This window comes from Eurosta solidaginis, chromosome X, assembly GCF_040869045.1.
Source record: "Eurosta solidaginis isolate ZX-2024a chromosome X, ASM4086904v1, whole genome shotgun sequence".
Classification (NCBI taxonomy): domain Eukaryota; kingdom Metazoa; phylum Arthropoda; class Insecta; order Diptera; family Tephritidae; genus Eurosta; species Eurosta solidaginis.
In genome coordinates this window covers 8656835-8670770 of record NC_090324.1, presented here as the reverse complement: position 1 = coordinate 8670770, position 13936 = coordinate 8656835, and the positions used below count along the sequence as shown (strand labels likewise).

The following is a 13936-nucleotide window of genomic DNA, read 5'->3' as shown; positions in this document are numbered from 1 at the left end:
GATTGGGTGCAAATGGGTGTTTGCATTGAAACGAAAGTCCGATGGTTCCATTGAAAAATATAAAGCCAGGCTAGTTGCATTAGGGTGCTCGCAAAAATATAATGTGGATTATCATGAAACTTTTTCACCGGTAGTTCGCCACTCAACAATACGTTTGATTTTGGCGTTAGCTGAAAAACATAGATTGTTGGTCAATCATGTTGACATAGTATCAGCTTATTTAAATGGTGAACTAAATGATGATGTATACATGCTGCAACCACCTATGTTTGAGGACCCGATTAATTCGCATAAGGTGTGTAAATTGAAAAAAGCTTTGTACGGGCTAAAGCAAGCTGGTCGCGAATGCAATCGCAAGGCAACAGATATTTTATTGAAAATGAACTTTGTGAGGTGCAAGTCCGACACAAGCGTTTATATTCGTCGTGATGGTGATAACATCAACCTTATTGGTCTATATGTTGATGATATGTTATTGGCATGTTCGAGCAAAAATGAGATGTTGAATATTATATCAAATTTAAACAAATTTATTGAGACTGTCGATCGTGGCCCGATATCATTTTATTTGGGCATGGAAATTGAACGTGTTGGTGATAGAGGTGAAATCACTATTCATCAAAGGCGGTACACAAATCAGATTCTTCGACAATGGGGCATGGTAAACTGCAGGCCAGCGGCGACTCCATGGGCTCCTGGTACGGCGCTAAAGAAATGCGATAAGCAGTGTAACGATCTGCAAACAAATCGTTATCAAAGTTTGATCGGCGCTCTTATGTACTTAGCTGTGATATCAAGGCCAGACATCGCTTATGTTGTATCCAAATTGTCACAGTTTAATGCGCATCCACATAATGAACATATGAATGCCGCTCAACACGTATTAAGATACTTGGCGAAGAATCCTGATGGTAAATTAACATTTTCTGCTAATTTTGAAGAATTCTTATGTTTCACAGATTCCGATTGGGGCAGTGATAGTTGTGACCGGAAATCATATACGGGCTATGTTATTCTGATCGCTGGTGGGCCTGTAGCCTGGGAATCCCGAAAGCAACCTTTCGTTGCACTAAGCACGATGGAGGCCGAGTATGTAGCGTTGTGTCAGGGGGCGAAAGAACTGGTTTTCCACCGAAGTCTTCTTAGCGAAATTGGATTCAATGAGTACATAGAAAGGTCTACAACTATTTTATGTGACAATCAAAGTGCACTATTTATGGTGAAAAATTCCATGGTCCAGAAGAGGAGCAAGCACATCGACATACGGTTTCATTATATACGTGAAAAGTTAGAAGAACAACAAATCGTGGTGAAGTATGTTTCGACTAATGAAAATGCTGCAGATATTCTCACTAAAGCTTTGGGAAAGCAAAAGCATTCTGATGTTTCTAAATTAATAAAAATTCAAATGTAATGTGTCTGAAATGTAATTTTTGATAATATGGAGTTTGGTTTGAGGGAGCGTTTGTTACATCCTAAATGCAACTCTGCAAACCTAAACTCATACCGACATATTAGTTGTATATAACCCTTATGTATTTATACATGTAACTATTAGACATAAGATCATACCACTTTTCAAACGGCACTCTGAATAAATATTGTCAAGCGAACGGACACGTTTTTATTTCCTCTGCGCGAAAAAAACTTCTACATATCTCATACAACCGATTGTTCAGATAAGAAACTTTTCGCAATTTCTACCCCATTTTAACAGCTATAAGTCTCAAATTTCACCGATTGCTTACGTATATAGTATGTATTGTTGTGTCAAAAAATCATAGAGATCGGTGATATATATAATATATATATGATGGTATATATAGTATGTATATATAGTATATATATATTTTTTTTGCGATTTCGGCCCCATTTTAACAGCTACACTCAGAAAAAAGCACTTACCTAAAATGATGAAATCACTTCCTAAAAAAAATTTCCATAGATTGAAGAAATATTCTATGAATTGAGTAAAATTTTTCTATTTCTGTATAAAAACTGTCATTAATTTGAGGAGAGATTTATCTTTGTTTCTGAAAACCGGAATATAATGCTGCCACCCTTTCTAAGTATGTTAATGAACTTTGGTCCAGGCATGCTTAATCAACGAACCGATATCATTTCGTTACGATAATTAACGTTAGTAAACGAAACAAAGGCGGCCACCATGGTGTGATGGTAGCGTGCTCCGCCTATCACACCGTATGCCCTGGGTTCAACTCCCGGGCAAAGCAACATCAGAATTTTAGAAATAAGATTTTTCAACTAGAAGAAAACTTTTCTAAGCGGGGTCGCCCCTCGGCAGTGTCTGGCAAGCGCTCCGATTGTATTTCTGCCATGAAAAGCTCTCAGTGAAAACTCATCTGCCTTGCAGATGCCGTTCGGAGTCGGCATAAAACATGTAGGTCCCGTCCGGCCAATTTGTAGGGAAAAATCAAGAGGAGCACGACGCAAATTGGAAGAGAAGCTCGGCCTTAGATCTCTTCGGAGGTTATCGCGCCTTACATTTATTTTTTTTTTAAACGAAACAAAGTCATTTCGTTTCGTTTATTAACGTTAATAACGTCAAATTAACGAAATGATTTTGTTTCGTTTTCTGCCATATCAAAACGAAATCAAATCGTTTATGTTGATTATTAATTTCAAACTATGCTGGAAAGCTGATTGATGGCGGAGTCATTAAAGGTGAAAGCATTAGCCAAGCTGATTGCAACTTTTCTCATGAATTTTGACAGTACGAATATTTCTCAGAGTATTTTTGACATTACCACCAACGAATTGCACAAACAAATTACATGGAGTTTGTTTGTATGTCCGCTCGCTGTTACCACCTTACGGCTTCACCATGGCTATAGCATTGCCAGCACAATTCAAACATAAAGTATCACGTTTTTGTTATGGTTTTTAACGTTAACGAAAGCTTTTCGTTTCGGTTAAAAACGAGATAGAATTTATCTTGATAATTTCTTTATCGATAATATTTCGAAGTGTTTCAACGGAAACGGTGGAAATTTTTTGATAAACGATTAGCTTAACGTTAAGGTGCATCCCTGCTTTGGTCGTGTTTTTTACGCATATGCGTTTGCGCTTAAATTTCGCATGGAGAGATTTGAGCGCTTATCTCTTCATACAAAATTTAGGCGCAAACGCATATGCGCGTAATAAAAGCACGACCGCATTTCGCCCACTTATGTTGCGTTTAATTACCAGCATTTATCTTAGCTGCCAAAATTAAATGTCACGCAACGCGCCACAAAAGTTTTATTAGACATCGCCTTAAACGACGCCTCATTTCGCGTTTTTTGAAAATATCTCTTGAGAGACATAAATATTTTATTTTCCGCTTTTTCACGAAAAATATAATTTTAATTTCGAAAAACTAAATACAAGCAAACACAAAAATTTTCAATAACACAAAAATGGCAATCAGGTGTTTATGGATATGGCAGAAAACCAAAAACCAATTCCAGTTTAGGCGTTAGCGTTATGGTATGTCACCATTAATCGATTTCATTGATTTTCATAAACACAATTCACACAAGAAGATTGCGCATTGCGCACGTAAACATTGGATCAGCTAATTTTTATGGGCAATTCTTACGTTGTTTTCCCTTAGCTCTTGTTTTTTTCTCTCTTTCTTTTATTCGCTCAAACAGTCAGCTGTGACGTAGATGCGCAGAACGAAGCAATTTTGAACTCGTGAATGCTCAAACTGGGTATGTGATTTGTGTTTCATAAAGTTGGTTCGATCAGCTGTTTTATATGATTAAGGTTAAGTCAACATTAACAAGCCCTTTAGCAGTACATCTGATGCAACAAGCAATAAGAGCCAAATGCATTTTTGAAGCGTTTTCCAGTTTGGCTATTTTTTCCAAAATGTTTGATTCAGATAGGTCATTATAGGTAACAAAACCAACAAATTATTTTGTTGCAAATGAACAACTTTAGCTGTGTTGAGCAAAAGTCATGAAAACTTGTATGATAGCAGGTGCAAGTACCAGGAACGCAATGTTATTGCTTGTTGTCACGTGCATACTGCGACGTAGTAGAGCTGGAGCAACGCATGCAGTACGAATGAGCCATTTTCCGGTCGTAGGTAAATAACCAAAAATAATAAAAAAATATATCTTAATTTAAATTGATAAGAATGTGTCATCTGCTGCAAACTTGTAGGGGTAAGTATTGGCGTCAATCTTCATGCGCTGATATCGTGAGGCCAACATTATGTTGGTATCAGCGCAATATCTTAATGCAATCGCATGAAAGGATTTTTTAATAGTGTCTTTGCATAGAATACTTCCTGATTCAATTTTTTGTACTGACGTTTTATGAGACTACACTGAAATTTGACACATTGATTTTTATATATGGAAGTCTATATCTATCTCGATTTCTTTATACCTGTAAAAACCATTGGTTATCCAATCAAAGTTATAATACCATGTGTAAAAAATACAAGTAAAAAGTGTTACTGACATCACTGGCGCCATTGCGACATGTGCTGAATTTATGTATCACTCTCATTATGAGCGCAATAACGCAACGCCAAGCAGATATACAAACATCGACTTGTTCTCAACAACCTCAACTAAATAGGCTTTGATTTTTAGTGTCGGCAAAGTATCGATATGTGCATACCTTATTTTCGATTCGATACATAGGTATGTACATATCGAGCCCAGATATTAATAGTCATCGATTTTTGTATGCAAATAGCTTGAATGTATTAAAAATAAAAATCATTTGAAACGATTTACTTCCGCGGAGATTGACAGAGAGCATCTGCTCCAAGTTTTGGTACGCTTCTTTTAATTACTTCTACAAACTATTATTATTATTGTGTCAAAAAAATATTTTCATTGTAATCATAGCATCGATAGCTTTCGAATGAAACCCGATTGTTACAGTAATAAAAAACTGCCCGTACTATCGATATTTCCATCACTAGTTCTCCATCATTATTTCCTGGCGTGTCGAAATTAAATGAAATTGTAATATTCCTCACTTTTTTGGCAAAATATATAAGCCTTCAAGATTGCAATTCTCGTAAAATTTGTCAAAAATAAATCGTTTGTAAGTATAAATGCATATATTAATTATTGCTACATTTTTACATATTCGTTCATCTAAATTTTTTTAGTCGGACTTTCGAACTTCTTTGTATGTGCATACATACGTATGTATGAATGTATGTTCTGTTTCTTTGCCGATAAAATAGCGTGAAAATTGCAATCCACGTACAAATCGTCGCAAATAAAGCATTTGTAAGTAAATAAAGCATAATAAATTAGTCCTTTGCTAAATTTTTACATATTGATGCATCGTTTAATTTCTTCATTAGGGTGTTTACAAAACATTTATCCGATTGTGTGCGCAATGGCAGAAGAATTAAAAAATTTAATGGAGAAACTGCAAGGAGGAGTATTTTTTGAACTACTGAAGGTAAGTTATTGCTTCATATTTTATAGTTGTTATGCTTATTTAATACTTTAAAAATAAAGATAATGGCTTTACAATTGAAAGCTTACGTCATTTGAAAGCAAATTATTTGGATACCCTGATTGACAACAAAGCGGACGTAGTAATAAAACATAACATTTTTAATCATAACATATTTAAAATAATTTTTGTTCACAGGATGAAGGAGGTACTACAGAGACATATTGCTTATCGGAACTCACGCCACCAGCCTCAAGTTTCAACAGTGGTGTCAGAAGTTTCTACGATGTAAGTGTACTGGCTGCTAAGAAATAAAAATCGGTGCCAAGTTCGTCTTTACTTTGCGGGAGGGGGAGTGTGAGGCGGAATGGGAGTGGAAGTGTGGGGAGGAATGGGAGTGGAAGTGGGAGTAGGAATGGGATTGGAGTAGTAGTAGTAAGAAAGGGATGGGAGCAGGTGAAGGCGCAGGAATGGAAGTGGAAGTGAGAGTAAGAACAAGATGGGAGTGTTAGTATGAATTGGAATGGAACTGGAGTAGGACTAGGATTATGAGTAGGACTAGGAATGGAAGTGGGTGGTAGGGCTGGGAGTATCAGTATTAATTTATTATTTTAATTAAATGAAATCACAAAATGCATTTGCTTTCTATTAATTTTATTGTATAAAAAAAATAAAACCTCCGGGCGTTATTTCACTGCACCAGTGGTGATCACCAAAACAGCGCACTTAATTTTTATACAGTATTTACAACTGTTTTGTATAGCATTTTCAAAATTTGTTACAGAAATCTATAGAAGATATTCTCAATGAAACAGCTAGTGGAAAACAAATCCTAAAGTTTTACGAAAACAAACAAAATCTTACACCGAAATACCGTAAATTATTATCTGCAACTGTGACCAGTTATCTGATTGATGCTAAAATCTGTGCTCGTCCATATACTTTTGATCTATTATCATGTAAAATCGTTAAATATTTTACAAAGGAAACTCAGGTATAATAATGCTACTACCTCCTCTAAATGTCTTTACTCTTATAATGGATTACGATTTGGTACAGGAAACTTATTATCTTGCTGTTAAAGGAAAGAAACCAGGTGGATGTTTGTATGCAAAATATCACAGTAGCTTATCAAAATTGAGAGCAGACGGGATCATCTTAAAGAAGAGAGCATTAGAGGAATCTCTTGAAACGAATGAACCAAATTATGCTTTGCCGGGTAAGTTATGGAAAAATTAAAAATAAAGGGGAAGGTAAAAGACAAAGAAAGAGGATACAAAGAGAAAGAGGAGTGTAAATAAATGGGGAAAGGCAAGGAAAAACTGTAGTGAAATATGCATAGAAAGGAAATGGTACCGAGAAAAGGAAGGGTAAATGAAGGGGGGGGGGGGGGGGTGGTCAGGGTCAATAAGGAGGGAAAATGAGAGAGATATAGAGAAAGGAAAATAAAGAAATAGAGAGAATGGGAAGGATTGCGTAGAGAAGAAATTGGGAAAAGAAAGAAAATGGAGAATGATAGAGAAAGGAAAGAGATTTTTAAATTTGGGTGACAAATTGTTTAACTTCACTACAGCTATTACTGAATGAAGCTGCTATTTTTTTACTCACCACTCAACTATTATTACAAGCTGCGCATTAATTCACTACCCCGACTTTGTTTTTTCTAATGACAATGTATTCAATTCTTTAGATGGTAAGGAAAGTAACGATCAAGTTTGGCTGAAGTATAATATTGAACCTTACGACGAAGTGGTACAAAAATGGAAGACAACATTCGCAGTCAGACACAGCTTTATGAAGAACGCTGAAAACTTTAATTCAATTCTAGAAGAGTGCCCACTCTATAAACAAAGCTTTGGATATTCACTGGTATATTATTACTGTATCTATTTATATCACCACGTATTAACACTCACAACGTTTTTATGTGAAGATTGAACTTGATTTTCAAAAGCTCTATCCAGAACGGACTAATTTGTTGTTTGATAAATGGAGCCGGTTTCATCAATCAATACCATTTTTGTTTGACACTCATATCAAGGATGCAAATAGTTTACATATATGGAAGCGACTCAAAGAAGGAATTTTCACAAGCGCTTGGTGTGATTTAGTCCACTTTTACATTATATAATTCTTGAGTTAAATTCTGCGTATGTTGCCTTTTGGCTTTTCTGTAAGTGTTTACTTTTGTAAATGTTTGTTACAACAAATGTAAAATAAAAACTGATGTATATTGGAACAATTTTCCGTCATCCTTTGTCAAATTTGGTTTGGAGACAAACCGGTTTCGGCGTTGTGCCATCATCGGTATCGATTTTCGTTCGACACTGATGATGGCACAACGTCAAAACCGGTTTGTCTCCAAACGAAATTTGACAAGGGATGACGGAAAATCGTTCCAACATACATCGATTATCCACCCTGTCGGAAAATTAACAAAACCAAAAGAAAATAAAAACCGTCATACATTCTTGTAAGGAAAGAGATTGAGAGAGGGAGAGATAGCAAGACAAAATTAAAACATCTTGACTGTACGCACGCAGTCTTACTCTTCCCCAGTACATTCACTTCCTTTGCATCTGACGCAGCAGTCTTGAATTCATGGATTTTATAATGTAAAAGCGGACTTACTTTTATTTGCAATATAATTTAAAATGTTAACAAAGTTGCAATACCCAGATGTAAAAGATTGCGTGGTATTATATCTCCTTCATTCCGTTTTGGTGCCAACTGGCAGACAGTATAAAATTTGCCCGCAAAGCCGGAAAAAGGTTATAATAAAACCAACAATCAGCGATTCCCGAACAGCTTCTTACTTTTTGCGTGTACACAAAGTGAGTTGCAAGCAAAAGTAAAATTAATGGTGGATGAGAAATTCAAAGACAAAAATACTGTACAGCCGATTATATGTGCTGTGGGACTCGACGTTTTTGAACTTAGAAAATATTATATTTATTTCGCAGATATATATTACAAGTTCCAGAACTTTGTAAAATGTGTTGATGGTTGTTTCAAAATATTTCATGTCTTAAATTTAAAGTATCCATTTGAGTGTAATTTAGTGTGGCTGCTTCTACAGAAATATTTTTATAGTATTAACTTAAAATGTAATGATAAGTGTGCTTCACTTTGCGGAATTTTAAACGACTTAGAAAATATTTCAGTGGAAACTCCTGTTTAAATAAGAAAACCATATATGTAATACTTCTATATAGGCAGTAAAGCCTAGTACCGTACGAAAACAGTACACACAGTAATCACATATACATATATATTTTTTTACATGAACAATTTGAATCAATTTTACACGTATACAATACATGCATACTCTAGTATCGAAATTGCTTGGATATGTTTTCGGAATTTTTTACATTGAAAATATAGGTAAGAAGCAATGTAGAAGTGTTACATATATGAAGAATACAAGAAGATATACAAGTCTGTATACTTTTTTTTATAAAAATAAGTACTGTTTGTAAAAAAAAACAAAATGAATTTAAAATGTTATGTTTGTTCAAGAATATTTACACAATGTAAAATCTTGTTTTATCACGTAAAAAATGTGCATATTTTAGCAACAAATGACTTATTTCAATGCGGATTTTCAAATTGTAATCAAAATTTTCCAACTTTCAAAGCTTTTAAAAAACACATGCGAAATGAGAGTAAAAGAACAAACAGTTAGTATAAGCAACTCAAATGAAACATCGTCGAATACTTGTGCAGCTATTGTTCCTCCTCAACAAAATTGTGAAATCTTTAGAAGTGATTACAATAATACCTTTTATCAGTATTGAGGAAGGTTATTTAAAGTTTTCATTACATCATTTTTGCAAAAAGAAAATTCCAAGAAGAGAAACAATACAATTGCAAAGAGAAGTCACAAGCTTAATTATAAATCCAATAAGAGCTAAAATAATAAATATTTTAAATCATTTTGACTCAAAAAATCTACCAGGTTTAAAAGCTAGTCTACAGGATTTGGCTTCCTGTTGTAACGATCCTTTCAAAGACATAAATTCTGAGTATAAACTTATTAAAACTCTAAAAGAGCTGGATCTTTATGCTGCTCCCAAAATTACTCAGATTGATAATTCAGTAAGATCTTTGCAAATTAAGCATGTCGCCAAGCTTGATGCTACTGTAGCAAAAGGCGTATTGTTCCCAATAAAATTCCAAATTAAGAAATTCTTTGAAATACCAGGTGTATATGAAAGTTTTGAGGAAAATATGAAGAGCCTAGCAATAGATAACACTTCTTTAAACAACTTTATTAACGGAAAAACATGGCGAAATAAGATAAATAGGTATCCAGAAAAATTTCTTATTCCCTATTTGCTCTATTTCTACGATTTTGAAGTTAACAACCCGTTGGGCTCTCATAGCTCATCACTTTTGGCAACTTATTACTCATTCCCCAAAGCCCCAATAATTATTAGGCATAAACTTGCCTCTATATTTAGTGCAGCTCTATTCAAATCGCAAGATGTTAAAAGCTTTGGTAATGCCAAAACATTTTTTAAATTAATAGAAGTCCTTAATGACTTGGAAGAAAAAGGTATAGATATAAAAACTTCAAATGGGACTAAGACAATTTTTCCTTGCTTGGGTTTAGTAGCAGGAGACAACTTAGCATTAAATATTATTCTCGGTTTTTCTAGATCATTTTCCTCAAACTATTTTTGCAGATTTTGTAAAGCTAATAAAATAGAAACTAAGTCAGCATTTATAGAATAATTTGACAAGTTGCGAAATAAACTTAATTATGAGCAGGATATTGTACAAAATGATTTTGGAAACACAGGGATTACTGAAAATTCTATTTTTAATAAAATACATAACTTTCATGTTACTGAAAACTATTATGTTGATATATTACATGATATCCTAGAGGGCGTATTGAAATATGGTTTTTGTAATATTATCCTTCATTATATCAATCAGAAACTTTTGATTTGGAATTTCTTAATCTTCGGAAACAAAATGTTTACTATGGCGAAACTGAAAATGGGAACATATCACCTTCTCTGCAGTTGCATCATATAAAATCATTTAACTTGAAGCTTTCTGGTCGAGAAATGCTAACATTTGCTCATTTTTTTACTTTCATTATTGGAGTCGTAGTAGAAAGAGATGATATCGTATGGAAATTTGTTTTGAATCTTATAGAGCTATTGGACTTGTTGTTATTGTCTGAGTACACGAGCTCAGATATGATAAATTTAAAATCTCATATACAAACTCATAACAGGGATTACCCAATAATTTTTTATGATACTTTGAAACCAAAGCATCAACTTCTCATCCACTACTGTAGAGTGCTTGAACATTCGGGTCCCTTGAAATTGCTCTGGACACTACCTTTTGAATCAAAGCATACAGTTGAAAGAATATGCTAAGAATATTACATCAAGAAAAAATTTAACATTCTCTTTAGCCATTAAGTTTGCAATAGTATTTTTGGAAAATGTAACTAATTTCGAAAATATTGAAATTTTACTTGGTAAAAAAATAGGTTTGCTACAATGTTCTTTGTATTGGACGCATTTACAGAGTATGTTTAATATTGAAACACTGGAAGGGTGTGTATGTTATTTAAGTTTCAAAAGGTATAATACATTGTATAAACGGAATTTTATTATATTTTTTTATGATCCCATTTTCCCGCTTATCAAATACTTGAGATTTTCACAAAGGATAATAAAACTTTCATGTTTGGTGAAAATATTAGTTTTCTAACATATAATGCACATTTTTTATCGTACGAGGTTGGTGGGAAATCGTCAAAATTTAAGCTTTTTAACGCAGATAACTTAAAAATCCACCAATTCATCTTTATACAGTTCAAAATCGAATGTTTTTTAGGCCAAAGCAGTTCTTTTAATATCGATATACATATATTGACAAATTAATTTTTACTTCTGTTATTATTACTATGTATATTATTATGTATAATATTAATTATGGTTGTAAATGGATTGTTTGGGCTGTCCGTTATATCCAAGGCAATTTAAATAATGATTTCACCTGGAAACCCGTTTTTTGTAAATTGCACCCTAGTATTATATTAAAAAAGCATTAACTGCAAAAGATATTAAACAGTTCCGGTTTAAATGTTAAAAGGCGTTAAAGAAAAAATTAACTTGGTATTTATATAACGGACATGCTTATATACACACATATGATTAGTACATGAATAAAATTGAAATAAACCATATGGTCATAGCTATGTAATTTTTTACTGTCTTGTTTAATTCCTGAAATAAAAATAATAAAACTAATTAAAGAAAACCCGAGGAAATATTTTGTTTTTTAATGTACCCCAGATTTAAAGATATATTATCTCCAAAGGCTGGATAAATTTAATCAATTTTTAGGATTTTTTTTCTCGAAAGTAAGAAATTTTTAGTATTCTTGAGTAAAATATTAGTCATTTTAAAGAAAAATTTTCTAAAAATTCAATACAAATATTTTCATATTATAAGAAAGCCTCTTCTCTTTCTTACGATAATCCCTATTCCTTTTGAAGAAATGCTTTTCAATAAAACAAATACTTCTTTCATATTTTCAACCAATTTAGTATTAATTTTAAGGAAAATACTTTCATAAATTCTATACAGTTATTTCCTTATTTTATTAACACATTTTTTCTTTTCTTAGATAATTTTCCTAAAACCGTGGAAAAAAATATCTTCATTTTTAAGAAAATTACTTACCTTGATTGAGGAGAACTTTTCAATGGCGCAAAATCATACCTGTTTTTTCTCAGTTTGATAGCTATTTTCCTCAGATTTAGGAAATTTTTTTTTGAATGTAGAAGCTTCAAATTTCACCAAATGCTTACGTGTATAGCATATATTGATGTCTGAAAAAATCATTGAGACCGGTGGTATACATAGTATATATCTCATAAAACCGATTGTTCAGATAAGAAACTTTGCGCAATATCTGCCCCGTTTTAACAGCTAGAAGCTTCAAATTTCACAAAATGCTTACGTATATAGCATATATTGTTGTCTGAAAAATCATAGAGATCGGTGGTATATATATTATATACTTCATATAAACTGTCATTTTTGCCCTTTTTTTACGGCTAGAAGCTTCAAAATTCATCAAATTTCATCAAATAGTTACGTTTACGTCATATATTGTTGCAGTACGTGATTCGTAGTCATAGTTTTTACACGCAGACCACAAAAAACCTGAAACTTTGCATCCTCACACAAAGTACCTACCTATTTTTATACCTTTCATGAAAATGAAATGGTATATTAATTTCGTCACGAAACCGAAAATTGTAAGTCCTTAAAGGAAAATAGATAGACCCACCATTAAGTAAAGATCGGTGGTATATATAGTATATATATGGTGGTATATATAGTATATATATATATATTTTCGCAAATTTTAGCCCCATTTTAACAGCTAGAAGCTTCAAATTTCACCGAATACTTACGTATATAGCGTATATTGTTGTCTGAAAAAATCATAGAGATCGGTTGTATATATAATATATATCTCATACAACCGATTGTTCAGATAAGAAACTTTTCGCAATTTCTACCCCATTTTAACAGCTATAAGCTTCAAATTTCACCGATTGCTTACGTATATAGCATATATTGTTGTCTGAAAAAATCATGGAGATCGGTTGTATATATAGTATATATCTCATACAACCGATTGTTCAGATAAGAAACTTTTCGCAATTTCTACCCCATTTTAACAGCTATAAGCTTCAAATTTCACCGATTGCTTACATATATAGCATATATTGTTGTCTGAAAAAATCATAGAGATCGGTTGTATATATAGTATATATCTCATACACCCGATTGTTCAGATAAGAAACTTTTCGCAATTTCTACCCCATTTTAACAGCTATAAGCTTCAAATCTCACCGATTGCTTACGTATATAGCATATATTGTTGTCTGAAAAACTCATAGAGATCGGTTGTATATATAGTATATATCTCATAAAACCGATTGTTCAGATAAGAAACTTTTCGCAATTTCTACCCCATTTTAACAGCTATAAGCTTCAAATTTCACCGATTGCTTACGTATATAGTATGTATTGTTGTGTCAAAAAATCATAGAGATCGGTGATATATATAATATATATATGATGGTATATATAGTATATATATATAGTATATATATATATTTTTTGCGATTTCGGCCCCATTTTAACAGCTAGAAGCTTCAAACTTCACCAAATGCTTACGTGTATAGCATATATTGATGTCTGAAAAAATCATTGAGATCGGTGGTATACATAGTATATATCTCATACAACCGATTGTTCAGATAAGAAACTTTGCGCAATTTCTGCCCCGTTTTAACAGCTAGAAGCTTCAAATTTTCCAAAATGCTTACGTATATAGCATATATTGTTGTCTGAAAAAATCATAGAGATCGGTGGTATATATATTATATACTTCATATAAACTGTCATTTTTGCCCATTTTTTACGGCTAGAAGCTTCAAAATTCA

At 33.0% G+C, this 13936-nt stretch overlaps 1 protein-coding gene across 4 annotated transcripts; it reads left to right on the top strand.

Annotated features, from left to right (window-relative positions):
• The first annotated feature begins 4489 nt into the window (after positions 1-4489).
• On the top strand, positions 4490-8423 carry LOC137234236 (uncharacterized). Of its 4 annotated transcripts, none has more exons than XM_067757853.1 (9): positions 4490-4661; positions 4693-5073; positions 5141-5442; positions 5638-5727; positions 6224-6433; positions 6499-6658; positions 7130-7308; positions 7373-7539; positions 8119-8423. In XM_067757853.1, coding segments are annotated over exons 3-9 (933 nt in total). In that variant the 5' UTR covers positions 4490-4661; positions 4693-5073; positions 5141-5316; the 3' UTR covers positions 8120-8423. The 4 variants fall into 4 exon arrangements, with proteins under 4 accessions (XP_067613954.1, XP_067613955.1, XP_067613952.1 ...); XM_067757854.1 differs by lacking the exon at positions 8119-8423 and having other exon boundaries at positions 5141-5264; positions 5342-5442; positions 7373-7682; XM_067757851.1 differs by lacking the exon at positions 8119-8423 and having other exon boundaries at positions 7373-7682.
• The last annotated feature ends 5513 nt before the right edge of the window (positions 8424-13936 follow it).

Excerpts from the sequence above, each read along its gene's own strand:
- LOC137234236 (XM_067757851.1), top strand. The coding sequence starts at position 5,317 with ATGCATCGTTTAATTTCTTCATTAGGGTGTTTACAAAACATTTATCCG. Across the intron at positions 5,443-5,637 it reads TATTTTTTGAACTACTGAAG|GATGAAGGAGGTACTACAGA; the intron begins GTAAGTTATTGC and ends TTTTGTTCACAG. Across the intron at positions 5,728-6,223 it reads GTGTCAGAAGTTTCTACGAT|AAATCTATAGAAGATATTCT; the intron begins GTAAGTGTACTG and ends AATTTGTTACAG.